Source organism: Copadichromis virginalis, linkage group LG11 (assembly GCF_057382275.1).
Source record: "Copadichromis virginalis isolate Kocher_CV1m ecotype Utaka linkage group LG11, C_Virginalis_male_GT1.1, whole genome shotgun sequence".
NCBI lineage: Eukaryota > Metazoa > Chordata > Actinopteri > Cichliformes > Cichlidae > Copadichromis > Copadichromis virginalis.
The window spans coordinates 39,268,432-39,295,978 of NC_140628.1; the positions used below are offsets into that span (position 1 = coordinate 39,268,432).

The 27,547-nt window shown below is 44.7% G+C and overlaps 2 protein-coding genes across 4 annotated transcripts in view; one reads left to right on the forward strand and one right to left on the reverse strand.

The window, feature by feature from the left end:
- Positions 1-245: 245 nt before the first annotated feature.
- Positions 246-18,150, reverse strand: cmtm6 (CKLF-like MARVEL transmembrane domain containing 6). Of its 3 annotated transcripts, none has more exons than XM_085472458.1 (5): positions 18,028-18,150; positions 16,174-16,294; positions 7,669-7,845; positions 3,737-3,835; positions 246-2,660 (listed from the first exon to the last, which is right to left on the reverse strand). In XM_085472458.1, exons 2-5 carry the CDS (start codon positions 16,285-16,287, stop codon positions 2,499-2,501), a joined length of 552 nt encoding a protein of 183 aa, XP_085328584.1. In that variant the 5' UTR covers positions 16,288-16,294; positions 18,028-18,150; the 3' UTR covers positions 246-2,498. The 3 variants fall into 3 exon arrangements, with proteins under 3 accessions (XP_085328584.1, XP_085328586.1, XP_085328585.1); XM_085472460.1 differs by lacking the exon at positions 18,028-18,150 and adding an exon at positions 17,068-17,223; XM_085472459.1 differs by lacking the exon at positions 18,028-18,150 and adding an exon at positions 16,737-17,031.
- Positions 18,151-22,385: 4,235 nt separating this feature from the next.
- Positions 22,386-27,547, forward strand: part of cpne4a (copine IVa) — a 94,111-nt gene continuing 88,949 nt past the window's right edge. Inside the window, exon 1 of the mRNA XM_085472461.1 lies at positions 22,386-22,532. The gene's annotated coding sequence lies outside the window, so the exon portion shown is untranslated. The remainder of the gene's footprint in view (positions 22,533-27,547) is intronic.

Below are 27,547 nucleotides of genomic sequence, written 5' to 3' on the forward strand. Positions count from 1 at the left end.
AACTGGAGGTCACAGGCTCACAGATGGCCACGCCCTCTCTGAAGCTCCTCCCTCATTGCGAGGAATATATTTATTAGGACATAAGTTTGATGTAATTTTAATGAAGAGTTCCTCAGAGACGCTGCTGAAGCTGTGGGTGCTTTGACACCATTTCTGTTTCAACATGAGGTCAGATTTTTCTAGAACTCACCTTCAGTCCAAAGTTTTTCATGTTTGTGGGTGAAAACAGAAACCGAACACGTGTATTTATTGAAAATCTCTTTATCACCTGACAGAAAGAAACTGCAGCAATTTCTTACAGACAGTGAAATCCTAACCGTACGTTCACACACAGGCTGACAAACATCAGAGAAACTTATATACAAAACAAACGGGCTCTGTCTCGAAGATCAACTTTACTTGGTCCCAAATAGAAATGATTTCAGATTTCTGGATTGTTCGACACACACGGAAGTGTCCAGTGTACTGTGATTACTAACAAATGTCCTCGTCATCACAGAGTGTTTTTCATTTTTACAAACGTAGAAAAGTTTGTATAAAAACCCGTCCTTTATTAGTCTGCTGCTTCATGTGCTCTCAAATGTTTCTGAATTTCAAACTTCTCACTGATTTCATTTTCATGGTTAATGAGACTTTATTTCCTGAGACTTTGGAGAAATGGACACAATTTAAAAAACAAAAAAAAAGAAAAAAATATGAGACCTCAGAAATAAAGAAAAACACTTTTTATAATTAAACGTTTAAAAATATTACATTTGTAGTAAAAAAAACAAAAACAGATGGCGTTTGCCTTTAAACTGCAGTCCGCTTCATTTTCTGGGCATAAAATTTAGAGTTTGATGTGACTTTAGTGAAGTTTGAGTGTGTGTGTGTGGGTGTGTGTGGGGGGACGGATTACTGAACCACGGACACATTTACAACGACAGAGGTGCCCGACAGTACTGGAGAGAAAACCCATCAGCGAGTGACAGACGGGAGGAAAAACTTGCAGGAACAGGAAGAAAAGGAGAATCCCTGCTCACTCAAAGAGCTCCATTCCTCTTACATTTCAATTTTAAATCATTTGTAGGCACGCAGTATCCTTTTCAAGTTCTCTAATGTTACTCTTTTTAACGATGCTGCGGAGGCTTCCCCTCCACGACGCCCTCACACACCTGCAGCTACGTCAGCTTCAGCCGCCAACAGCAGAGAGCAAAGACGGAAGAAAACCTCAAACAAACACTTTGATATTCACCCTTTCATTGTTACATTTTAACACATTCACACGTCAGCGATTAGAATCACCAAGAGTCACTATGATTTCAGCTGATGAGCTTGAGCCCAACATCAAGGCCATAATTAGTGATAACAGTTAATAAAAGCATTAAAAGAGATCATTAAAAGCTCTGAGCTGATTTTGCTAAATTACCCCCGATATTCATATTTGTCCACACGGCATCAAAGATATCAAACACAGACAGGAAGTAAAAAAGTATGTTTAAAAAAAAGGCACAATTTCACTTTTAAAATGTCAAGAGTGACACAAAACATTAAAAGACCTGAAAGCTAATGCTCTGTAATGTCCAGCAGGGGGCGACCACTCTGGTAGGAAAACAAAGTCTGTCGCTCGTTTCATGTGAAAGCGTTCAAAAAAAAAAAGAAAAAAAAAACAAAAAACAGAAGCGTGCATCACCAACCAACAGGTGATGTCACAGCAGCTAGGTCCATCTTTTAGATACAGGCTATGGATAAACCTGACTGGTCCACAGGGAGAATTTAAGGAGGACTAAGGCACGTTTGGCAAAGGACCGCATTTCCACAGTGTCCAGATAAAAAACATGAAATGAACTTTAACTCGTCTGCATCAACTAAACGAGCGTTTATGAAACAGCCCCTGGATGGTTGACGAGCAGACGTCTCCCCCTGCTGGACACTCCGAGTCATTTCAACACAAGTAAGGCTGATGAATAATCAACTTTAGCACGCTCTCAGTCTCGACCTGAGCATCGTGAGGCGTTCAGGGACACAGACGGTACTTCAACAATCAGGAATATTTTCCTTGGTGTGCAACATTTCATTCAAATTAAAAGTAAGGAGAATATATTTTAATATCAGGATTCTGCTGGAGAGACTCTGACCAATCGGAGGTGCCGACGCCTTCGAAAACACTTCTGTGATTTTCCTTCTCGTCCATCTGATTATTTCTATGACAACAGGACGATAAAGCAAAGCGTTTATCACAAACTGCGTAAAAATAAATCCTACAATCTAAACTACAGCAGAAGATTTAGTGGTTTGATGGTTTTAGTGTCTCTCGTTTTCGGCGCTCTGCACAGCGACAGGGTGATGATTTCTGAACAGAGCGCCCTCAGCGCTGGGAAAAGAACTACAAACTGGATTTAAAAAGAAAAAAAACATGGACGTGAGGTCAGCATTGGAAGCTCCACCCCTTCACTATCATGTTAGAGGAATATTGGGAAAAGTAATGAGCGACCTCACGCGTATGAGCAGAAAGACACTTAAACTGTCTCGTTGGTTTTGAGTCTTTCCTCCTCTGCCGGCGTCTGGATGCCGTTAGTGTGCTCCTGCTTCTTGTCTTTGTTTAGGAAGGGAAGCCCCTTGCTCTTCACCATCAGGCCGAAGTCGATGGAAAACGCCACAGTCGCCAAGAACCCAAAGACCTGGACGACAGAGAAGAAGAAGAGCGCTGCTGTAGGTGACCTGATAACACACTAGGGCTGCCACGATTGGTCGACTATCAAAATCGTCGACGACTGATTTAATAGTCGACGTGTCGTTTGAAGCTTTGTAAGATCACAAAAGACGCAGGAATAAGTAGCAGGATTTAAGAGTGTAATAACGGACTGAAACAGAAGATGGCAGCACTGCATGTACAAGGATGCCAGCTGCCGTTAAACGCCGAAGAAGAAGAAGCTGTGTCCCAGAATTCATAGCGCGGCCCAGCTCAGTTTCCAACAATGGCGGCAGCTAGTTAGTTTTAATATTACTCTTATTATTCTTTCTGGGTCACAAAATAAACGTTTAACATATTTTCATGGAGAATGTAGCTGTGTAAACCTCACATATCTGCTCAGTTTATCAAGACACCGCATATTTTCAAAAGCGCTCCGACGTTTTCGGAGACGTCTGTTACCCACTAGCTCGATAGCTAGCCGGGGGCTAGGCTAACTAGAGCCGTGAGAACCACTTCAAAATGTTGTTTGGCTTTTTTCAGTGTTTTATTTGTTCCTGAGTAAATCGGTTTGGCTGAGATTAAAGTTATCGTTTTTACACAGCTGAATAAACGTCAAGCAGACAGCTGATTATCAGAAGTGTGAGATGCTGGAGAATTTACTCCGGTGTCCTGTTAGATTTTAGATAGCAAGGAGTTTATTAAACTTCACCGAAACAATCTGCAAATGTCATTAAAATTGAATAAACTATCATCTTGTCTTTATTTTTAGTTAGCACAGACCTTAAACACTTAAAGCTGTAAGCTAATGATAGTTATATAAGAGCAGATGCTGCTGGTGCAATAAGCTGTACTTGTACGTCCAATGGATGATGATCTGATTAGTCGACTAATCGCAAAAATAATCGGTGACTAGTCGACTATCAAAATAATCGTTTGTGGCGGCCCTATAACACACACTGTCAGCCAGGAAGGAAAGGAAAGGAGGAGATATAGAAGAAAAGGAAAAGGAAGATTCAGGAGGTAGGAAAGGAGGGTAGTGCGAGTCCGAGGACGTTTTCTCACCACAGCAACGGTTGCCTGAACCAAAGAGCCGCGGTCTGCGGCGAAGACGCAGGAGGAGATGAAGAGCAGCACAGCGATGACCCCGGTGTAAATCATGTCCTGTAAAAGAGAAGAAGAAGAAGGTGAGACGAGCGCCTCCGACAGTCTCCGAGTTGCCGCCCTCAATCTGACCGGATCAACAAAACAATAAAAGTGGACTTTTCTCAAACTGGAGGCGCTGCAGCGTGACGTAAAACAGCCACACGCTTCATTTTGAGCCTTGAGTCTGGATTTTTTTCAGCATGTTGAACCCTCGACTCACCGTTCACGGCCTCACTGTACTTAATAATAAAGCTCTGTTTGTAATACTTCACATGTGACAGATTTTCATGGAGACAATCCTGCTGAACATCCACACGTTGGTTTAAGTCCAAGTTCATATTCAGAGCTACAATCCAACAAGTCTCGGTGTGTTAAAATGTTTTGCTGCTTTGATCCATCAGTTCTATGATGTTATCTTTGTGCCACTATTCTGAGCGCATGAAACAAAGTTTGCAGGTGCAAGTGTTGCATTTTGAAGAGAAATTTATTTTGAGTGACGAAAAGCTGAATTTGAGTGAACAAACTTCATTGCTGCGTGCAAAAAATGTATTTCAGTGTTTGCTGTTATCCACACACACACACACACACACACACACACACACACACACTCGCTCAGTTTTTGCACTTGCTCGCGCTCTCAACGTTTATGCCCGTGCGCGCTCAACTCTTTCTCTACACCGTTACATTTGTGCCACAAAACCAGCCAATCACAGACTTGGATGCAAAAATATCTGATTGGCTGTTCTGGTCTCCAATCAGCTCGAAATGACAAAATGCAATATCCCAGAATGCATTTCATCCAAAACTCAAAGGAGGCAGTGGCGGAGGAACACAGAGTGGCAGAGTTTGAAATATTACTCTTTCTGGGTCACAAAATAAACTTTTAAGATATTTTCATGCGAGAATGTTTCTGTGTAAACTTCAAATATCTGCTCGATTCATCAAGACGTCACATATTTGCATAAGTGCAAAAACTGAGCGAGAGGAGCTGCTGTTGTGTGTGTGTGTGGAGATAATAGCAAACACTGAAATACATTTTTTGCACGCAGCAATGAAGTTTGTTCACTCAAAATAAATTTCTCCTCAAAATACAACACTTGCACCTGAAAACTCTGTTTACGTGCTGTGGCGTGGGTGTGGTCCTTGGCCAGCTGCAGAGGAGGCGTGACGCAGTGAGCTCCCGGGGCGGCGCAGGGGCAGGGTGAACAGGTGTGCTGGGATCTGACAGTGATTGTGTCTCTTTATGTGTTGGCAGTGACAGACGGAGACGGAGGTGACAGCAGAGAAAGAGAGCGCGGAGTATATGTGTCCACGTACAACCCCGAGCTTAATAAAAAGTTCTGCACTGTCAAAGTCGCTCCGGCTGGTATTTCTTGGGTCCACCGTTACACGTGCGCTCAGAGTAGTGGCACAAAGATAAGTTCTAACACTCCGGAATCTGACTGGAGGCTACAAGTGCAGTTCAGTCTGCAGACTGTAGGTGGCAGCATCACACAGTTATATGACAGCTGCTTTTACTGGTTTTCAGCCACAGTGTGTGTGTGTGTGTGTGTGTGTGTGTGTGTGTACACACTCTGGGACGTCTTTAAAGTCGTAGCTGCGATAAAACCAAGTTCTGACTTCAGACTTTGTGTGACTTGTTGCGGGTGTGAGGCGTGTCTGCAGACACGGTGCGGTGCACGCTTTGAGTTTGGGGCCGTATCTCGTTTTAATTCATCATTTAGCGGGAACGAATAAGTCCATCATTCTGAGGCTAACGAGGCTCGACCGCTCGTACTCGTATTTAAACGCACCACAGCTGGCGGGCACTCGCTGTGGCACCGAAGTGAAAGGTGATGTTCACAAACGTTCCCGATCACTGAGATCCAAACTCGTCAAACACACAGTAGATGCGTCTGTGGAGCGACCGTGACAATCTTACATTACCTCGTTCTCACGTTGTCACAGTCGTTGGCGTCCACGCTGCCTGACAGCAGGGCGACGCCATCAGCCTTTAGGCCCGAGTGCTAAACAGGAAGCCGCCGCTGATGGCGAGGCGGTGGCTAAAATGCTTCAGCCTCTGCGCTTCTCTCATATCGACGGTTTTTTCAGCTCCTCTGTTCTTTTGTTCAGCTTCATTTAAACTACAAAGACCACACAGAGAAAACAGACAAACTCGGACCGCCATTACAGTTCTTCCTGATTGGCTGCCCCTCCTAAGCAGCAGGAATAAAACAGATGGGAACGGGTCACCTCTGAAACCTGACTGTGGAAGCGTGGGCTTCAAATGCCTCTCACCACGCTTCCCTGTGACAGCGTGCTCTTATTGTGAAAGTTCAGCTGCTGCTGTTCCTGTCTGGTGTTTCTTTGCGGGCAGACTCGTCATGTTGAGGTTTCTCTTTAATGGCTACGATGAGGAAGAACTCTGTGGCTCGTCAGCCGTCTGAGCAGACACTGGTGTTAGTGAGCACCGCGCTGCGGTCGGTGTCCTCTTCCTGTTTCCACACACCACGGTGGAGCTGAGGCCTCCGGTGGAAAGACAGCGCCGCTGAAAATCAGTGCAGCGGAAAGGTTCGGCCTTCAGCTTCCGGCTTCCTGTCCACGCTCACTTTTCCTCTGAAAAGCAGAGGAAGCAGCGTCTCTGGCAGAGTTAAGGCTGACACCAAAACAATGAAGCTGCGCCGCCATTTCTCAAAGGTCGGCCTTTAAACGGCTGCAGATACCAGCCGTGAACTCACGCCAACTTTACTGGATCAAACTCTTGATGCTCTGACCCCTCCCCCTCTTCGCATCCAATCCCACGCTTTCCTGGTTCAAAGTTCAGAGCAGGTTTTTTCCATGTGGACGTGAAAATGAAGAAACGCTTTAATTACTTTAATCTGAAGTTATTTATGAGCATCTTTATTTAGGTGGCTCATTTCCACGTGAATGATTTAACAGGGAGGTTTCGTTTGACTGGCCAACTTTAAATCTCATCTCTATGAAAAACAAATAAGGTGGGGGCGGCCTGGTTTGTGCTCAGCCAATCAGAGAGGCAGAGGGCGAGGGCTCGATTGAAGCTGGAACCCTCATTAGCTTTGAGAACAGCTGTCGAACTCGCAGCTCCACATGCAAACATTTCCACCCTGCTGAGTCTGAATTTGCAAAAAGAAAACAGTCTGCTTCTCGTTTTCGAGTTTCACTGCACCCACGCTGTAAGATGAAAGACTGCGAGCTGGAAGTGTCATCAGGGAGAGACTAAAATAAACCGTCTGTTTTCATTCTGGTGCGAGACGACAGCGAAGCTCGCAGGAGGAGAGCCGGGACAAACGCCACCGCCACGCATCCTCCTCAGACTGATTTTACTCGAGTACTCACACGAGTACCCGACTCCCTCAGAGTTACTCTGACATCGCAGACCGAAAGCATGCTGCGCTGTCCGTGCTCTGATGCTGCAGCTCAGCGAACCAATGCAAAGACAGTTTTTATAGTCAAGGTTAAAATAGTAAAAAGTTCCTCATCTGTCCAGAAATTCAAAACGATGCAAAATTAAATGTGTAAACTGAAGTCAAAGGACTGGATTATGAATAACACGGACCACGAGCATCATGTGTTGCCGGGTTAATGCCAGCTCAGCACTCTCTGGACAGCTCATGAACGAGTGCTGGGCCGACTCGGGTTACTTTGAACATGTATGTAGCGACCTGCTCCTCTAACGACTGCCGGTCGGGTCGTTATTGTAGTTTGGAGTGAGCTTGAACAAAGACTGTGCTCTGAAAGAGGAAGTGACTCTAAATAAAGCCAGACATGAACTCTGTTCAGGTCACTGAGCTTCTGAATCTTTCTCACGCGAGCGGAGAAGAGCGACTGAAACACGATCTCCAGGTTCTTACCACAGTGGGCCAGGCCCCGATGTTAATTTTTTCATGCAGCTTAGTAGAAAGGAGGACGAGCAGCAGCAGGGTGAAGAGGAAGGCCGTGCAGCTGACGAACTCAAAGAAGTAGAGAGGAGAGCAGGTGAAGCAGCTGTCCACAGTCTCCTCCAGGATGAAGGCAATGAAGGACAGCACCTGAGGGAGAAACAGGAAGTCAGCACAGGTGAGCACAGAATAGAAACACAAGTCAGGGTGGCTCCTGGGACCACTCCTGTTGGCTTCATACATCAAACGGTCGGCGTGTTAGAGCGACATGTTCTCCTAAAGCAGAGCCCGACCTGTGAACACTACTGTGAATCTGTCACGGCCTGTGAAACCACGGCCGCCCACTTACTCAGGACGGCGCTGTGCAGAGATGGACCTGCAGGTTCACCAAGTTAAACCTGAGTCTTACAATAAAACGTGCAGTTTCAGTGGACCGGCCCACTCAGGACCACAGTGGGCTGCAGTTTGACATGATAACAATAATGATTATTCTCATATTTTGTCAGACATTTCGATGATTATGAAGAAATAATTGCATAAAATGTTATTTTGTTTCACTTTTCCCGCTGAAAGCTTCTTCAGCAGCTCACTTATTCACCAGGCGCCAAAAACGCTCCGCGTGTTTGATTTGTTTTATTCTGCACGTCTGCTCCCGGCATCGAACGCTGCAACTACGACACACGGGGAGAAACTGACCTGATAGTCACCACTTCCTCTTCCTGTAGGAAACAGACCTCCAGCCTCTGTCAGCTGCTGCCCCGTGTATTCGTCCTCTTGTCTGAGACGACGGCAGCTTATTTGTTGAAATGTGACGTCTCTTTCCAGTCTGAGCGGCTGCTGGCAGTTTCAGGCCGGCGTGACAACACAAAGGCGCCGGCTCTGCTGCATTTCATTAGAAGTTGTGGTCGAACCGCTCCGACTGCTCAGCTCTGTGTGGGCGGCAACAACAGCGATTGCTCCACACCAGCAGCCATCGCAGGGACGCCCTGAGCACATCTGAACCACCACAGCGGCGAGACCACGAGACCGTCACCCAGCAGGAGTCAATAGGAGCGCTTCACCCCTCAGACCCCCCGAGTTTGGGGACCTGAAAGAGCAGGCAGTACGAGCCTGGGGAGGGGGTGATGTTTGGACTACAAACATGGAGGAGTTTGTGGTTGAGCTCTTCCAGGCCCCAAACACTCGACTTTGTTTTTATAAAGAAATACTCGTGTTGTGAATGTAAACAGACCTTTAAATGACTCAGAGAGCAGCGCAGTGCAGGAGGAGCTTCCTGTAACCGCTGAAGGAGCAAGTCAGGACCACACCAACTCTCTGACCACTTATCAGGACAGAAACCTTAAGAAATGACACTAGTGTGCTCTGATTGGTCCAGATGTAAGTACACGATGTGTCGAATGCACTCTCGAGAAAGTCCAAGCCTGCCAGATTTCCTCCGTCTGAAACGTTCGAGGGGCGTGTCAGAGCTGCACACCTCCTTTCTGCAGGTGACGCCGTCCCGTCGGCTTCTTCACACCACGACCTCCGGGTTCGTAGGCGAGTGCGGAGCAGCTGGGACGAGACGGCAGCTTCAGGCCTAAGGCCGCGGCTCTCTGCAGAGCCCTCCCTCTGAGCTCACGGTGGTTGGAAGGTGGGACATGAGATGACTGAGAGCACGTCTACGTTCCAACGCTCACCCGTGGTCATGAGGTAGTTCGTAAAAGAATAAAATCACGAGTAAAGCTGCAAAATGAGCATAAAGACAGAGCTGAGAGTAGAGTCGACGCTCGTCCAGACCCAGGAGATCGTCACGCCGACAGATAAGCACCAGGATCCAAAGTCGGGATCATCAGGAACCAGGCGGAACAAACCAGCGTCTGTGCACGTGTGCAGGGATACTTTCCTCTCGCTGTCGCGTGTTTGTCCTCGTGATTAAACCGAACGCCAGCCTCTGTCTCCGTTACAGCGGCGAGTTTAACTGGAGGAATATTCCATGTTAAAGTGAGCCTCAGCTTGTAAAAAGGCTTTGTGCTTTTCTTCAGACAGACGAACCCAGAACCACAGAGCTAGCAGCAGACCGCCTGACGTCAGCGAGAGCGGCGCCGATACTTTTATCCTTCAGTCAGCAACACAGACATGACTCATTCTCCTTCAGTAATCTGATTACATGTTCTGTACCACCAGAACACTTTTAGGGACGCATATTTCTTGGTTCTAGGAGCAGAAAACGTGAAACGTGAGAGAATCTGAGTGACTTTTGAGTGTTTCTGTAAATACTGCCACTGTGTTTGTGCCCGTCACCAACATCCTGCAGGTGCTGAGTGATCTGCTCTCACTTTCCTCACTACGTGGAACTATACGAACATAAATATGCAAAGATTGAATTCCAGCATCGCTGTCATCAGTCAGGCTGCCGCCACCGTGCTGTTAACATTAATCTCCAAGTCAAATCAGAAAGGCAGCGAGTGGGAGCAGCGTGGAAATCAAAAACCTTCTCGTGCACCTCTGCTGTGTTTATGTCTGTAGAAGACCGTGTGTCCGTCACCGGCGCTGGATCTCCTCCACGTGTCCAAGCTGGTTTACTTTAGGGAACACAAAGAGGCGACTCTGCAGAACAGGGCGGGCGAAAACGCTCTCGCCCTGGGGCGGTAATGTGGAACTCCACGCTGACAGCTTCGTCTCACCGTCGATGTACAACCTCAAAAACAAATCTGAGGTCTTAGGGTTGGAAACTCGCATGAAATTGAGGTCACCTGGAACAGAAAGTCGAAGTTTGCTCTGATTCGAGGCCTGTGTGCATCACTGAATGTGATGCACACAGAGTCCTTTTGTCCCACAAAGATCCTGAAATATGACAAACTGCTCAGGTCACCTTGATGGTCCCTCCTGTTACGCTTTAACGGGTTCAAAGGTGAAGCAGCGTTCAGTGTCTTTGCTCGTTTCAATCAGAGCTTTACGCTCCACTAAGCTTCACTACAAAGAGCCCAGCTCCTCTCAGTGTCTCAGACGTGTTTTGTTCTTTATGCTCCTCTTTCATCAACGCTTTAAACAGCTGCAGTAACTGCATCGACACCCGGCTGCGCCTCTGCGGTCGCTCGTGTGAAAAACAGCAGCTCTTCTTGTCCTTTCATCTTGCTGTAAAAGCAGATGTCTGATGGCGTTGCAGTAATGAAAACACTGAACGTTACAAACGCGCTGGGTTTTAGAAACCTACACAGGCCAGCGTGCACACCCTGAGATCACCCCGAGAGACTTCCTGTTCAGCACGGACAGGTGAGACGTGACCCGGCGCGAATCAGCTGACTGGGGTTAAACTCACCACAGGAAGTCACAGTGGGAATCCCGCACGAGTCTACAGTGAAGCTGCTGTTAAAAACTCACCGGGACTTCCTGTCTGCTTCACAATAAACTTATTTAGCACTGAGACAGTGGACAGCTTTTATTGTGAAAGCACCTGGAGAGGCAGGGATTGGAGCTGGACAACAGCAAACGCGCTGCTTTAACCTTCAGACGACCAGGAGGTGCATGTGTGTGTTTGTTAGCGATTCTCAACTTTCAGAGATTTTTATATTTTTCTAACATGATTAAAACAAAGACAATAAGCAGCAACATGACGAGGATCTAAACGACTTATAGGATTTATGCCCAAAACGGATTAATGTCAGAGACTGTTCCAATCTCTCACAGCTGAGTCCACAGTCCTCCGCCACTGCAGTCCTCCGCCTGCAGTGGTCTACATCCACCCAAACACTCAGCTGTTGTAACTACACCTCTGTGGATGAACAGGCTGGAGGCAGACGGCACATGCATGTGGTGACTGGGGTTAAGTGTAACGCAATGCTACATACTGGTTTTCAAACCTGCAGTTATGAGGGGCAGCCAATCAGAAGTTTAGATGGACAGAGGCTGAGTATGGACATAAACATGGATTATTTTGAGCTGTGACTCATGCAAAGCTGCTCTGGTGGAGCCCACGTGGAAAAACATTAACCTGGGCCTCCTTCAGTCTGTGGCTTTCAGTTTATTTTGCAGGAAGGTTTCACAAAGATCTGACCGCACATCCTCTTTCTGCCCAGCACCCACCCGCGCCAGCTCCCTCCAGACTCCCGGGGCCGGATGCAGGCGTCGTCCTCCCACCGAACACCTCACTGAGCTGTTGCAACAGCAGCTCTGAGATCTGCTAACGACAGCCAAACTGACCGCTCCGCAATACTTTCACTTCCCGTTCTGCAGCTTCCTGAAGAGCTGCTGGATGAGGAAGATCCAGTCACAGAGAGGTCACACACAAACACAGCGACTGGTTCCCTCGCACCACGGAGCACGGCTAACCAACCCATCCCGCTCCTCACCGTCCGGCTGCTAATGCGCATTCATCTGTCCTGAAAACAGTCCCCAACAAACGAACCTCCACTTCCTGTTTTGCTGTTAAATTCTGTGTCTAAAGTTTGTGATGTAGAAGCCGCCGAGCCCGGAGCCACAGACTGGATGTGAGTGTGGAGTCACACTTCAGCTAAGACAGAACCTCCACATTAAAAGCACCAAAGCGACCTCATCCCCGTCTCCTGTAACCAGGAAGTCACAGACTGGTTTGGTCATCATTGCACCTGCACACGTGTGGTACATGCAGCGGCCTGCAGACACCACGGCACGTTCCTCGACTGGCTGCTGGAGGTCAGAGGTCAGATGCAGAGAGAGCGCTGCACCAGAGTGAGTGGTCCTGAACAGATCGCAGACGTGTCTCCAAACATTCGCTAACTGCTCTCAGTGAAACTGTCGGTAACTTTTGCCATATCGCTGCACAAAAGCAACAGATATACATTTCTCCCTAGCAACCAGTGGTTGCCATGCAGCTCTGAGAGCAATAAAAGCGTCCTCACTCCGGTGCACACAGGTCAGGACATACACATGAATGTGTTTACCACCTGTGTGAGTACGACGCCAGATGGAATAGTCTCCGCCCCCTGCTGATGGGAGAAAATGGACAGAAACATGAGTGTGCATTTGTTTTGCTGTGTTTGAATATCTGCTTGATTCACTGACGCAGCGACACTTTTAAAAAGTCAGCTTAAAAGCAGCTGACGCAGATTTCGCTTCTTGTTTTTGGAACCGTGGTGTGACACTCACAGATGTCAGCACGTTTCACGCCGGGAGTGTTTCCGCGCAGTCGTTCGGTGCGTGGCGGTAACACGGTTTATCTAAGAGCGCCTGACTTCAGCAGCAGGTTTTGTGTTGCTGTCGGCTGAGACTAGTGCTGGGTCATATCATACCGTTCACGATAACACTGGTGTAATGTTGGGCAACGATAAGAAAATGAAACATGGCGATAGAATATGGGTAAAACGCGCATGTGCAGTGCCTTTGTTTACATGCGCACATGGCGGCGACGCAGAACCAGAAGAGCGAAAGCGGATCGTTGAATGAAACCATGAACCTGAACTGGTTTGTAAAAATGCTGCAGCTTCACTGGTGTGGAACTGGTTTAGCTTTGGTCCGTCAGATACACAACAAAGCACTATTTTTGGTAGAGCATGCTAGCGGGCCGTCGTTATTACCGTGTTGTTTGGAAAATACGGCGCACTTAAAATCCATCCTTTGATTTGTCTGAAAGTCGACAGAGCCCCTTATAATCCCGTGTGCCTTATGTATGAACTCTGGTTGTGTTTACTGACCTCGAAACGATTTTATGTGCACGGCGCTCGAAAATCTGTCAGATGTTTCAGTACGACTTTGCTGAGCTACGAAGCCGCACCGCTTGATGGATTGTCGGAGCGTTACGGCTGTCGTAGGCGGAGCCTCGCGGAGTGATACGTACTGTGCTTCAACATAATGTTACCGTACTGTGTGTGTATGACCTCTTTTTAAGTGTTGTGGATATTATACATGGTTATGCTGAGGATGTGTCGGCCAGTTTCCACTGGAAATGCCTTTTGGTTAAACTGTCAGCGAGGAATTTGCATTTGCACTGTTAAATGTTTATATACTGTAACTTTAATGCAGATAAAAAACAGCTGCTTGTTTCAGTGGAAATACTTTGATGTTTTTTGCACTAATAAAGCTGTGGAGTTGTAAAGTATTTTGTCTCGCATCAATTATATCGTCAGTTATATCGTTATAAATATTTCGGTCGCATCGCCCTGCTCTAGCTCAGACGACTCTTCGTCTGTAAAGAGCGCACAGCCCAACTGTTAAAGAGGCGGCACCACCGGGGTTTGCAGATCCAGCTTCATGTCCCACAGTGTTGTTGTGGTAATATCACCGCTGTGTACATAATTTCATACATGTACACAGGCGCACGCGTAACTCTGCTCTGCAAATGTTTGGTTTCTGAAGTACTTCGTACCAAATAGACGAGCAAATAATCAGCAACTCTTGTTGTTGTCTGTTAGTCTGCTCGTCTCCCAGGACGGTGGGGGTGCTGCCGTCCACCTCCGGCTGCTGGAATACGTGTGACTGAAGAGATGTCAAAAACCACCACAACATGAACTGGATCAGAGGGGGAAACACGGGACAGGATGTGCTTGGGCGAGTTAGTTAGCAGCAACTGAACTTTCACAATAAGAGCGAGGGGATCCCTCGTGAAACAAGACTACGCTGATGACAGATCCTTCCTTTGGAGTTATTAAACACGAGCAGGTCAGCGCTTCGTGAGGTCAAACTAAGACACATCAGCTCTGTTCAGGCCTCCGTTAAACATCTGGTTCCAGCTGCAAACCCCGTTTTAAACAGATCTGCAGGAGAGTGGAGCAGCTTCCTGTCTGATTACTGGCAGTGGACTGTCAACGCGCCACAAACTGCGGAGGCATTTCCTGTGCTGAGCAGCCTGAAGGGAGGCCGTGTGAGGAGCGTGCTGCACATCCTAAACAAACTGAGGTGAAAGCACAAGTGCACCTGGTTTAATCCTGAAAGGTGCGCAGAGTTGTTTTGGTCTCGGTCCAGGAGGATTTGTCCACAGCGATGATATTATTGTTGGTTACCTTCATCACTCCTCGCCTATTTTAGCATGTTTGCCTGCCAGGACATTACAGCATCACCTCACCTGCATGGATCCAGCTCAGCTGTACAAATGCTCAGAGTTACAAGTCTTTTTTAAAAGCAGCAAACAAGTCATCATCATCATCGTTACAGACCGATGATGAGTGCAGACTGTTCTGGATTCCTGTCACCATTTCTCACACTCAGTGTTTCCTGTCAGTCAGCTGATGGTCGTAAGCCTGCAGAGACTCGCAGAGGATCGACTCTGCAGCCGGTTGCTTTCGGTTTTTGGGGGGTTTCCACAGTAACGACCCTGAAATGAGCTGAAACTAGAACAGATCCTGTCAGCTACACAGCTGGGCTTGGCCACCAAGACATCACTCGTCGCTTCAGGTTGTTTTACACGGTCCAGCCTGCAGATGGTCAGTGGTCACTTTTCTCTGAGCTGTACTGTTATGATCTGCAGAGCCGAGGCCCCGCGGGCACGCCTCAGGCACGCCTCGGGCCCCGTGTGTTTGCATGTGCGTTTCTTCACTGCTACTCCTTCTGTAGCTCTGACATGTAAAGAGCTGAACTCTGTTTCACCAACACTGAGCTGCAGGAGAACCTGAGTGTTTGACTCTGACTGAGGATCACTGCACATGTGCATAATTCATGGAAGTCACAGCGCAGCAGCCGCTGCATTGTTTTCCTGCACAGTGGACGGTTACAGAAACATCAGACCCACAGCAGAGAGTCAGAGGTGAGGGAGCAGAGACAAAGAGTCTTTTAAGACATCTGAGGCAAAGTTTCAGCAACATGTCAAACACAGTTTCAGCACCTAAATAATGAATCTTTCCTCTCTGAAGCATCAGAAACCTGCTCTTCTGTCACAGCTTTCAGACTGAGCTACTGTTTGCCACACCGGACAGGAAACTGAGCACCTCTGCACAGGAAGGGCCCGGCGTCTTCCTGCAGGGGCGCGATCCTCGCTGTTAAAGGAAGTTTAAAGAGCAGAGCGTGCAGGTCGGGCCAGAGCCTGAGAGCGATACAAATATCTGAAACTTACTCTGAAGGACGATTTAATCATTTACCAACATTAATGTTTAAATAATCCCAATCTCGATAATTCTTATTCCAACTAAATATCATTGATTTCAAATAAAAACAACTTTTAATTATTTAACTTTAAATCTGAGGAAGGTCGTGATTTTTTTTTTAAACTGAATATTTTACTTGAACAGTTTTAATTGAAGGTCTGCAGACGTGCAGCACACAGAGGACACTGATGATGGCAGTGTCAGCTCACAGAGCAGCTCAGTGTAATCCAAACAAGGAGTGAAAGAAATGAAGCTTAGTTTCAGCAGACTCAGACTTTTACGACACACCTGCAAACACACATTTAAGTTTCAGCCAATGAGCTGAGACGATGAGGAAACCCTGAAGGTTTCACACAGTTTGTGTGTTTGCAGGTGTGAATGAATGCTAAACGAAAGCATCTCATTGGCTAATGAAGAGTCACATGAGTCTGAGCATCTTTGAACTCACCACTTCAACGACTTTTAGGATAAAGCGGTTTCTGTCCAGGTGGGCCGAAGGGATCAGGCAGAAGCTGTTTCCGGGGTTTGGGGTTGTGGTGGGAGTATAAACTGGTTCAGCCATGATGGAGCTGAGAGAGAGAACAGAGACGCGTCAGATCACGAACACCACACACTCATGGTTTCTGCTCTAAAAGGGACAAAAAGCTGCAGTGCTAATATTTCAGAGCCATAAATGTCACTCGAATCTCACACCAGAGGCCGGCAGCACGAGGCGGGACCTGCGGCTTAGAGGAAACTTCAGGCTTACCTGGACCGTCAGGTAAACCTGAAAGGATAACCGCAAAGATACATCACCATGGCAACATATGCTGCTGCCCCAACCTGCTTCATTCAGCGGAGTCGGTAAGTTCCAGCTCAGCAGGTTTCATAGAGAAATTCCTTCAGCACAAAAACTGCTAAAGAATCCAGACGTGGCACTTTTAAACACACTTCAAGTCAGGCCCGCTCAGCATCAGTTACCATGGTGATGGTGAAAAGAGGACTGAAAACCGTGGCTTTAAGCTCGCTAACCCGTTAACCTCGCTTCGGATTTGCAGGCCTCGGATCTGCCAGCTCTCAGGACAGCAGCGTTATTAAAGCTCCTCCCACCATCAGACTTCATCTCTGCAGCAGCCTCAAAGTTCACAAAGGAGGAGAACCGGAAACCACATCAACACACAGTCCCAGGGGGTCAGGGGTCAAAGCTCACGTCACTGAATCCTGGTTTACGTCACATTCAACGGGAGACGAAGTCATTTTATAATATCTCAAATGCTTGCCCACTTCCACAGGAACCACGTGACCACCTTTAAAATCCCACCAACAACAAATAATAGTGATAATAATACCCAGCTGCACCTACACAGCAGGTGGGATTACAGGCTTTTAAAACGCTGAATGAACGTGAAGTTAAAGCTGCTGAGCAGAAAACTAAAGCAGTGATTTGGATTTAAGGACAGATGTGATGTATTCATGTCCAACGATGGGAAATCCCTGTTTCAGAGCAGCCGGAACACGAAGTCCACCTTAAAAACAAACAGTGAAAGAAAAAAGCTCAGATCTAAATATGGCGTCAGGCTCGTTTGTCTTCATAAACAGCAACAAGGTCGACATGACGTCACGCAGTACAAATGAAGTGAAAAGCGCTGAAAGGTCGCTGAATGTATTTCTGCACGCGTCCGTCTGCACTTCAGCCTCCGCGGAGCTTCTCCGTGGAGCTTCTCCGCGGAGCTGCGAGGACATTTCAGATCAATTTCTCATTTTCACAGTAGTGAAAGCGAAAGTGATCGGGGCAGGTGAGCACAGCTCAGGTGTGATAAGAGCAGTTTATGAAGCCATTAGTCGGCCATGTTTGAACCACAACACTGAACTGCAATGAGAAATGCTGATAATGAGCGAGTTTGTGATTACAGACAGCTACAGGTCCAGTCAGAGTGTCCCGACAAACGGAACACACGGCACGCCCCTACTCTGCAGATTATTCGGTGATAAACCAACTTTTTAAGCCTACACGGCCCGCGATCAAATACACGATAAAGACGAAGAGGCTGCTGCCGAAATGAAGAGCGGCTCGGTCACTAAATATCTGAAGATTCTGCGATGATTTTAATTCAGCGCTTTTCTCCAGAAACGACCCTGGAAAATAAAATTGACCTAATTCTGAAAGAAGTCTGGCGTACGTCGCACTTCCAGTGAAACGGACGCGCAGTGGGCTTCGTATTGACTTTTGATGGTGGCCTGAAATCTGCGTAACGTAACCACTAAAACAGGAAGTGAGGATAAAGTTTGAAGTGGATAAAAACGCGAATGTTCAGAAACTCACCGTTCAGTGTTCTGCCGCTGAGGACGAAGATAAAGTTTCCAGCTGTAAAGTTCAGACTCAACTCGAAGCCGTCTTCCTCTCTAATATTACTCAGACTTCCGCATTCTGCCCTGCCGTGCCTAACACACCGGGAAGATTTTCAAAATAAAGGTGCTCAACACTAGTAACAAGGAAAGAGTTTCAAACAACCAAAATAAGACAGAAAGGCGTGAAAAGGTGACACAATACGTGAAAAGAAACAAAAATGAAATGAATCTTTAAAAAAGGTGACAATAAAAGGAAATAAAGTAAAATCAGAGAAAAGTAACAAAATGAAACACAAAGTGATCAAAACCAGAGAGTGACAAAAATTCAGAAAAAGGAAATAAAGTTAAAAAAGAGGAAAAATTGAAACAAAATAAGATGTCAAGTATAAATAAATAAGGTGATAACAAGACAATATTAAGACATGAAGAGGCAAAAATAAGAAAAAAAGACTAAGACAGTGTCTGCGACAAGGAAGAAAAACAATGGACTCGAACAAGAAACATGTTACCAAAACACAAAGTGACCAAAACAGCATTCAGCACAATAATAATAATAATAATAATACTAATAGGTTCAATAAACTTGCTTTTAATAACTGTAAACCATCTCTGCCATCAACTGTTGAAGGTGTTTCTGGGGCAGATAACATTGCAGCGTTATGGAGACAGCATTACAGCGCGTCGTTTAACTGTATAAAAAGTGAACCATATGAGGACAATTCTGACATGAGCAATGACACAATAAGTGTAAGGACACATGAAGTATATGAAGCCATTCATAGGTTATCTGATAATAAATCCTCTGGTTTGGATCACATCACTGCAGAACATTTAAAACATGCTAGTTTAAGGCTAGCTCCTCTTCTAGCGCTCTGCTTCACTGGGTTTATGATTCATGCCATATTACCAGACTCAGTGCTGTGTATTTTAAAGGTACCAGTTATGAAGGACAAAGCTGCAAAAGTGAGATGTTTGGAAAATTACAGGCCGATTGCACTAGCCAGTATTTTATCTAAGGTGTTAGAAAGAAGCTTGTTTGACAGAGTTAGTGTGTTCATCTCTTCTCTGGATAATCAGTTTGGCTTCAAACCAAAGCACGGCACTGACATGTGCCACTGTGACACTGACATGTGACTCAAGGAAATAGTCAGTTTGTATAGGGCTAAAAATTCATCTGTCCTCATGTGTTTCATTGATGCCTCTCAGGCTTCTGATCGAGTGAACCACAGAACACTTTTTGATAAGATGAAGAGACGGGGAGTTCCTCAGTACATCGTGAGGATTCTCTCTTACTGGTACGCTCATCAGAACATGCAGGTTAAATGAGGAAGCAGTATTTCTGCCCCCTTTGGTGTCAGCAATGGTGTTAGACAGGGTGGGATTTTGTCTCCAATTTTATTTAATTTATATGTTGATGATCTGTCCATACAGTAAAACATTGATAAATCATCTCATGTATGCCGATGACCTGATTGTTTTTAGTCCAAGCAGTGCTGGGTTACAGGAGCTTCTCAATGTCTGTACTGAATATGGTGTGCAATATGACATTGAGTACAATGCTGCTAAAAGTGCTGTTTTGATATGTAGAACCAAGCAGGATAAACAGCTAAATTTCCCTTTGTTTAAACTGGCCCCAAAAACTCTTTAAGTTCATAAAAAGGTGAAATACCTCGGTCACTTTATTACTGAGCAAATGAATGATGATGATGACATATACAGACAGCGGTGTAAGCTCTATGTGCAGGCAAATGCTATTCCTCGCAAATTCAGCTTTTGTTCACTTCCAGTTAAAGTGGCTTTGTTTAAAGCGTAAATACTGCCCCCTTGTGGTCATCCTACAAACACTGTAGCACGCAGAAGCTGCATGTTGCATATAATGATGCGATGAGAATCCTTTGCAGGAAACCTAGAAGAGGGTAGTGCCAGCCAGATGTTTGTAGCTGTGGGTGTTTGGACTTTTAAATCACTTTGAAGAAAGTTAATGTTCAATTTTAGAGAACGACTGGATGGCTCTACAGTAACATAGTAACAGAGTCATTTTAGCGCTCACAGATATATATATATATATATATTAGAGATGGCACGATACCACTTTTTTATGTCCGATACCGATACCGATATCATAAATTTGGATATCTGCCGATACCGATATGAATCCGATATAGTGTTTTTTAACCAACAAAACTGTTTTTTTAAATATCTTGCTGCATTTTGCAAGTCTGCAAGTTCATACTCAAGTTTAAAACAACAACTACACTAAAGCTATTCTGTTATACCTGTATACAAAAAAAATATTTCATAGTTCAGCAATACTGATCAATCTAATAAACTCAAACCTACACCATCCTCCCTATTCTGGTATTTTAAAGAGTACTTAGTGTAAATATTAAGCAATCTAACTAATAGGGTTCCAACTCCCAGCAACAACAAAAATAAATAAATAAAAAATAGGGAACCACCCCTCACGCTCCACCTCATGATGCTTAATCGACGTAATCAACCTTAATTTGATGCAGTGCGAAAAAAAATGCACAGAAATCAATTATTTTTCAAGAAATATTAAATAGATTCAACAGCTTTCTTCAACAAAATTGCAGACTGCACAGATGGTACCTTCCCAAAGGGAAAAGTACTATAGCTTACTAGGGTATACTATATATTAGACTTAATAGTTACTATATACAGTAATTGACTTCTATTCATTTTACATCAAATTAAAACTTTGGGTGTCAGATAATTATTTATTAAAAGCTCGACATTTTAAATGAGAATAAGAAAGAAAAGTGTGTCTTTGTGCCCCCTTTTCCCTGTTCATGCCCTATCGGCCCCCCTGGCTAAACTTTGCTAGATCCGCCCCTGCACAGTTACCAGCCTGGAGTAGAAAGTAATATTAAATACATTCTAACAACAGCTGATCAAGCTTAAACGTTCTGCTGTTGTTCAGCCGCTGGTTTCCTCTTTCTGGTGCAAAGTGGGCCAAAAACAAACAAGAGAGACGGACTCGCGACAGAAAAGCCGATCAGCTGATCGTTAAGCAGTTTCATGATTGAAGTAGCAGCAGGAGAGGCAGTCGCTCCATATATCGTTTGTTAAGCTTAACGCAGGAATGCTTTACAAACATTCAGAGATGGACTTACACACTTGCTTTACTTCTCTCGGGATAACTTTGTCGGAGATGAAATGCCGGGTTGCTAGCGAAGCTCCACATGCTATCCAGACCACCGACAGGTCCCGCATGCCACAGCCGCTCTATCACGTGATGCATACTGCTCCGACGTGCTAACGTTCTGAGGCGAGTTACGGCGTGTTGCAAGTTTTGTGAGGTGCTTTCGTGATATTTAATGGATCGGATTACATTTTTTATTTTTCTCCGATATCCGATCCAGTAATTTAGGTCAGTATCGGACCGATACGTAATATCGGATCGGTCCATCTCTAATATATATATATATATATATATATATATATATATATACACACCCATATTAAGGTTGGTTTTTTTTTTTTTGGGGGGGGGGGGGGGGGGGGGGTTGTGTGTGTGTGACAGCTTTACCTATAACTAAAGCAACCTGTGGGAATTATAACTTTAGCTGCAGAATAAGAAACAACCAAAGGGTTCAAATACAAAAATGTACAAAATGATTTTTTTCAACCACAATATAATGGAGTAAAAATATACAACCCTACTAGAGCACACGTTTAGGATAAACACATCATCAACAATAAAAATAAAAAGTGGAAAGTCGAAAATTGAAGAGAAAAAAAAATTAATTCATAAAAAACAAAAAAATGAAGAATCATAAGTTTGCAGATAAATAGAAACGGAGTAGAGAAAAAACAATTTCATTTACAAAAAACAACAAAGAGAAAGAACCAAATTTAACAAAAACAAACAAATAAACAAAAATCTGTGAAGGAAAAGGCAAATTCAAAAATAAAATAAATCAATAAATAAACCAAAAATATTCATAATTTAAAAATATGGGAAGAAAAAAATGACCTGAATCGAAAAAGAAGCTCGTAAATCTATAGTCAGATATAAAAATATAAATTAGTATTTTTTTACTGCCCGTGTCTCTGATCATAATGTGAACCGTACTGCTTTATTACAAGTGAGTCAGCGGCGCTCCTCCGGCTCTGCTGCCCCGCCTGTGCCGCCGGTGTGCGGCCTGCAGGGGTCGCTGCAGCCCGCGCTCCTCTCCCACGTCCTCCGCTCCCTCTCCGCCGGCGTGTGTGAGGCTTTCCCCGCTATAAAGCTGCGCGAGGTGACTGGAAGCTGGAAAGGCTCTCCAGCAGCCACAGGAGCAGGAGGAGGTGGAAGAGGAGGAGGATGAAGATGAAGCTGAAGCTGTGTGTCCGTACGCTCGCAGCTGATCTCAGTTCAGTCCGTCTGAGCTGAGCGGAAACTTTGGATGCTTTTCTCGCTCTGGAGCTTCTTCTTCTTCTTCTTCTTCTTCTTCTTCATGAACATCTGAGCAGGTAAAAACTCAGAGAGCTTCGTCTTTCACAGCCTTTACTCATCATTCCTTTATTGTTTATGTCTCCACTCTGACTTCCTGCCTGATTCTTTAACCTTTATGATGACAGAGAGGTGATTAAAGCTGGATTCACTCCAGCACTCTGAGCATCTCAGGGTCAAAGCACTCTCCTCTTCTCCTCTTCATGTCTTTAGTCTCACGGAGGATGGATGGGTGAGGGGTGGATGGGTGAGGGATGCATAGGTGAGGGGTGGATGGGTGAGGGATGCAGTCTTGTTTTCTTTTGCTTTGTTCTTCAGTTGTATTAATTATGGGGTAAATGTAAATGTTGGAGTGCTCCTATTGGCTGAGTGTGTTTCAGATATGTGGAAATGAGCCCACGTAATTTACTGAGTCCCGTGGACATGAAAGGACTGGGCCTTTATTTTGAAATGAGATTGAGTGTTAGTGTTTCTTTGTGAGAAACAGCACAGGTGTTGATTTATGACCCCACAGTGAGCTCCGTGACTGTCTGTGGATTTTTCACGGGTACTTTGAAAAGCAGGAGAAGCTTCGGTAGCGCTGACGTTTCCTCGCAGCCAGTGAAGCTCTGACTGGAGACGGATGTTTGTCCTTAATCGCTTTGTGTGTTTGGCTCATTAATCAATATGATGGATCATTATTATTCATAAATGTGAACCACGCACAGAGAGACGAGTTATTCATTATTATCCCTGCAGATGAAAAACTTCTCAGCTCGAACTGATCGATAAAGCATCGGTTATGATCTATTCTCCGAGAATGAAGGATATTCGTACTTTGGTATCATGTATGGTTCTCGGTGTTTATTGATCAGAGCATCGATGCTTTGTGAGTCCGTCTCCACCTGTGGTGACGTCACAGTGACCTCAGCAGCACCTTCCTGTCAGTTTTTTGAATTTGTGCTTCGTTTATGAATCTTTGTGATAGTTTGTTGTTTATTTCCAGAGTCGTTTAAAAAAAAACAGTTTTTGTTTCTTTCTTTGTTTTTTTTTTTTGTCATTTTGCTTCTTTTTACAATATTTTTCTTTTTTCTACTTTTAACCTGTTTAGTTTCTGTCTGTTAGTTTTTTAATCATCATTTTTTAGGCCCTTTATGCACCTTTGTGTTTTCTTTTCACCTGTTTGTTTCTTTTTGTGATCATTTTACATGTTTTTAATAACTTCCGGTCTCAACATTTTACAACTTTTTTTCAGTTTTCATTCATTTTACATCCAATTTTGCACACGTGACCACTCCCCCCCCTTCACGTCTCTCTGAGATCACTATTTGACTCTTTTGTGATCGTTTTGCATGTCTTCTCGGTTTATTAGTTAGCTTTTGTGCATCTGTTAGTTTGGTGTCTCCGTTTGGGCATCCCCTCTGTGTCCATGTTGCTTAATGTTTTGGGCCCTTTTGCATCTTTTTCTAACCCCTGTGTAATCTTTGTTGTGGCCACTGTGTCTCACGTGTTCTTTCTTTCTATTTGAGAACATTTTTTAAAAATCTATTCTTGTTTTCTTATAGATGCTTAGTTTAGGTTTGCAAAATCAGATACTCATAAATCCCAGCATCTTTTTCTTTTCCGTGTAGCCAATCAGTTTAAAGTCACAGGGGTCATGTGACTCCCTGGTCCTGGTTGCTGCCTGTTAGTGGACGGTGAGGACCTGTTTTGCATTCAGAGACCTCTGTGCAGCACATGAGCCAGAGGTTGGGAAACATTTGTAATATTTGCTTTGAAGTTGGGCTGATTTGCAGACGTGTGGGGTGATGAGATGAAGAAGAGCGATAACGCTCAGGGAGGAGATGTAAAAGGTGCAGCTTTGATAAAAACCCGTGAAACACGAGCAGATAAACCTGTGCCGCAGCTGCATAATCGGACATTAAATTCAGCTAAAAATACCTGGTGCCATGTCTTTGAACGCCTCGCAGGGCCTCAGGCCGCCGAGCCCGCTCTGCTCACATCCTCAAGATTACTTGATTATTTTTACAGGATTAGAAAAGTTCAAAGTTACAAACGTTCTTTTTCCTAATCTTGTTGAAAGAGTTTTGGACCACGTTTCATTCAGCTTCACTTTCACGCTCAGCTCTCTCGTCACCACACAGACCGGCACAGCGTCCTCACCACTGCAGAAATCCTCTCGCTCTGCTCAACATACTAAACTCCTCCACTCGGCCCAGTAACTCCTTCTCTGCCCGGACTCCGCGCTCTCCCACCTCACAGCATGACCTCAAACCAGCCCAGTGTCAGCTGGAGGTTGGAGAGAGGCGACCCTGAGACAGTCGTCGTGCACGCACGCCGCCCTGCGGCTAGAAACTCCATGTTATCAACAGAATCTGTGACAAATTAAAAATACAAACAATGCCACATAAAATGAACAGAATTGATATAAAAAACACTTTAAAGGCCAGGGTTGTGTGTTGGCAGTCTGCAGGTGCACATCGCTGTCTCCATGTTGTAGCTGTATGCTGTCACCAGGGGGCAGCGTGAGCAAATGTGGAACTACCTGTGAGCTACTCTGGTTTTCGTAAAGACGCCACCTCTCCCCCGTCAGCTCATCCGCAAACATCTGAAACAGGTTACAGGACAGGGCGGTTAAAGCGATCCGGAGCTTTTCAAACTATCGGCAAAGTTTTTATCCACACAGACAGCAGAGTCTAACAGCAGGAAGCACCGTGCTCTTTCAAAATAAAAGAATGAGTATTTAGAAGAAGAAGACGTTTTAGGGCTCATCTGATATTAGTGCCATGATTAATATTTCATCAGGTTTCATCTCTACTCCGTTATCTTCACACATATGTTACTCAATAAGTAAAAATCTGCTTTCTGGGTCGATTTGGAATTTGGGGGTGGAGCTTACAGAAAATTGAATTTTACCCTAAATGTAACTTCTTCTTTTTTTTTTACAGGCTTTGTGTTTTATGTTTTTAGGGCAAAAAAATAGAGCAAAGTGTGTATTGTTCATTTTAATGTAAAGAAATCCAAGTTCAATAAGCTTCCATTGACAGAACACACGATGAATCGCTACATTAGTGTAATTTCAATAAAAAGTCTTATTTTCTTATGATTACAGCAGGTTTTTCAGAGATAGAAACGTTAAACTTTGCACATATTCTCATGTCTGCAGTGGTGCTGAGAGCAGGAACAGCTGGGTGTTTTATTGGAAGATATTTTCACACACGTGGAACTATGTAGAGCGCTGGACTCGATCCTTTAGTCCATGTTGGACAGCAGTGACCTGAGGTGAACCACAGCATCAGCACTGCGACGCTGATAACGAACAGCATCGTCACTTTTTAACTGCAAGAAGAAAGTGTTTGTGTGAAGCAGCTGCTGTTTGCAGATGAATCCACGTTCTCAGGGAGTATTTGTGTCAGTGGGACAGGAGTCGCGGGCCACTCCCCCCGAGAAACCCCGCCCCCTTCATTTGTCCTTCTGCAGTGGCAGCACGTTTAGGCAGTTTTTCACAGCTTCACGCAGCACTGTGTTATTTATACAGCAGGTGATGATCACGGTGAGTCACTCTTCCTCTCCGTCACTATGCTGACAATCAGCTGATCACAGGATGCTGTGTGTTTCAGTCACAGAACAACAGAGACTCAGATTTGCTCTGGATGGAGCCATCTCCATGGCAACGCCCCCTGAGGCACATAGGTACTGTAGTAAAGTACTCTGTAGTACTTCTGTACTACAGTACCTCCCCCCCCCCTTCAGCACAGAACAAAGACTATAGATGAAAGACGGACAAATGATTTGACTTCTCAGTTTTAGCCTTTTGGCCTTTACTGCTCAGTAACATCATTAGTTTCACTCTCGGAGCTCAGACTTCTTGGACTGTCCGTTAACACAATCAATATTACCTGTTACTGGTGAGATAATGTCATTAAAAATGTTTCCAACGGCTCCAACAGCTAAACACAGTCAAAGGTCCAGTTCAGGGATTCTGATTAGCTGAGGTGAAGCTGAGCAGACAGCGAGCAGCTACATCCTCCTGTGTCGCCATCAGTGTTGGTCAAGTTACTTGAAAAAAGTAATCAGTAACTAATTACTGATTACTTCCCCAAAAAAGTAATCCCGCTACTTTACTGATTACTTATTTTCAAAAGTAATTAATTACTTAGTTACTTAGTTACTTTTTAAAAACACGATTTACAACCTGAAGAGGTGATAAAGTGATAGATCTTTCAGCCCAATTCTACTTTTTCTGCATAATCCATCATACAAAATGTAATCAAATGGAAAAGTCTCTTTTTAAAACTTGTTTTATTAGTTTTAATCTTTTAACTTTATGCATCAAGCAAAAATGAAATTATATGCAACATTCTCTGACTGGAAGAAATTAGTTTAACATTTAAACCTATTTTCTGCACATTCCAGCTCATAAAATAAAATATTTTTTGTGTTTACACTCAGTCTTTCAAATAGATGCAAGTAAAACACAGCAGAAAATAAATAAAGTCAAAGACTCAGCGGTCCTGTTGCTCTATTTTCACCTGTAAAGCAGGAGTGGGGCAGGCGGAGGTTTACCCTGGTGCAGGTGTGCCGCGGTCAGTGGAAGAATCCGCGAGTTTCTCTGTGAGTTTCCCATTACGTCGTAGCTACTCGGTGCTTGTTGGAAGTTTAGGGGTTTTTTCGCTGTAAAAAGAAGTTTTCTTCCCACGCACAGCGGACACTAATGTTTTTGTCACTTTTTATGGAATCAAACTCAAAGTAAGGTCAGTAGGGGAGACCGGGGATAGTTGTAACGTGGGTCAGTTGTAACACTTTCAATTTCTCCAATCAGGGCTAAGTTTCAAATGATGTGACTCATCCTGTGCATGCCCAATTCAGTTCTGCTATCACATGTGAAAAATCAGCACATTTCGTCAAACACAGACAATTTAACACGAAAAAAAGTAATTTGTATGGCAAAAAGTAAGTTTTTCTACTTTATTTCAATGTTTAATAGCATTATCTGCTTTGCAGTTAAACTCATCAAACTTAAATTATGTTATTTGTATGTCTATGGGGATATATT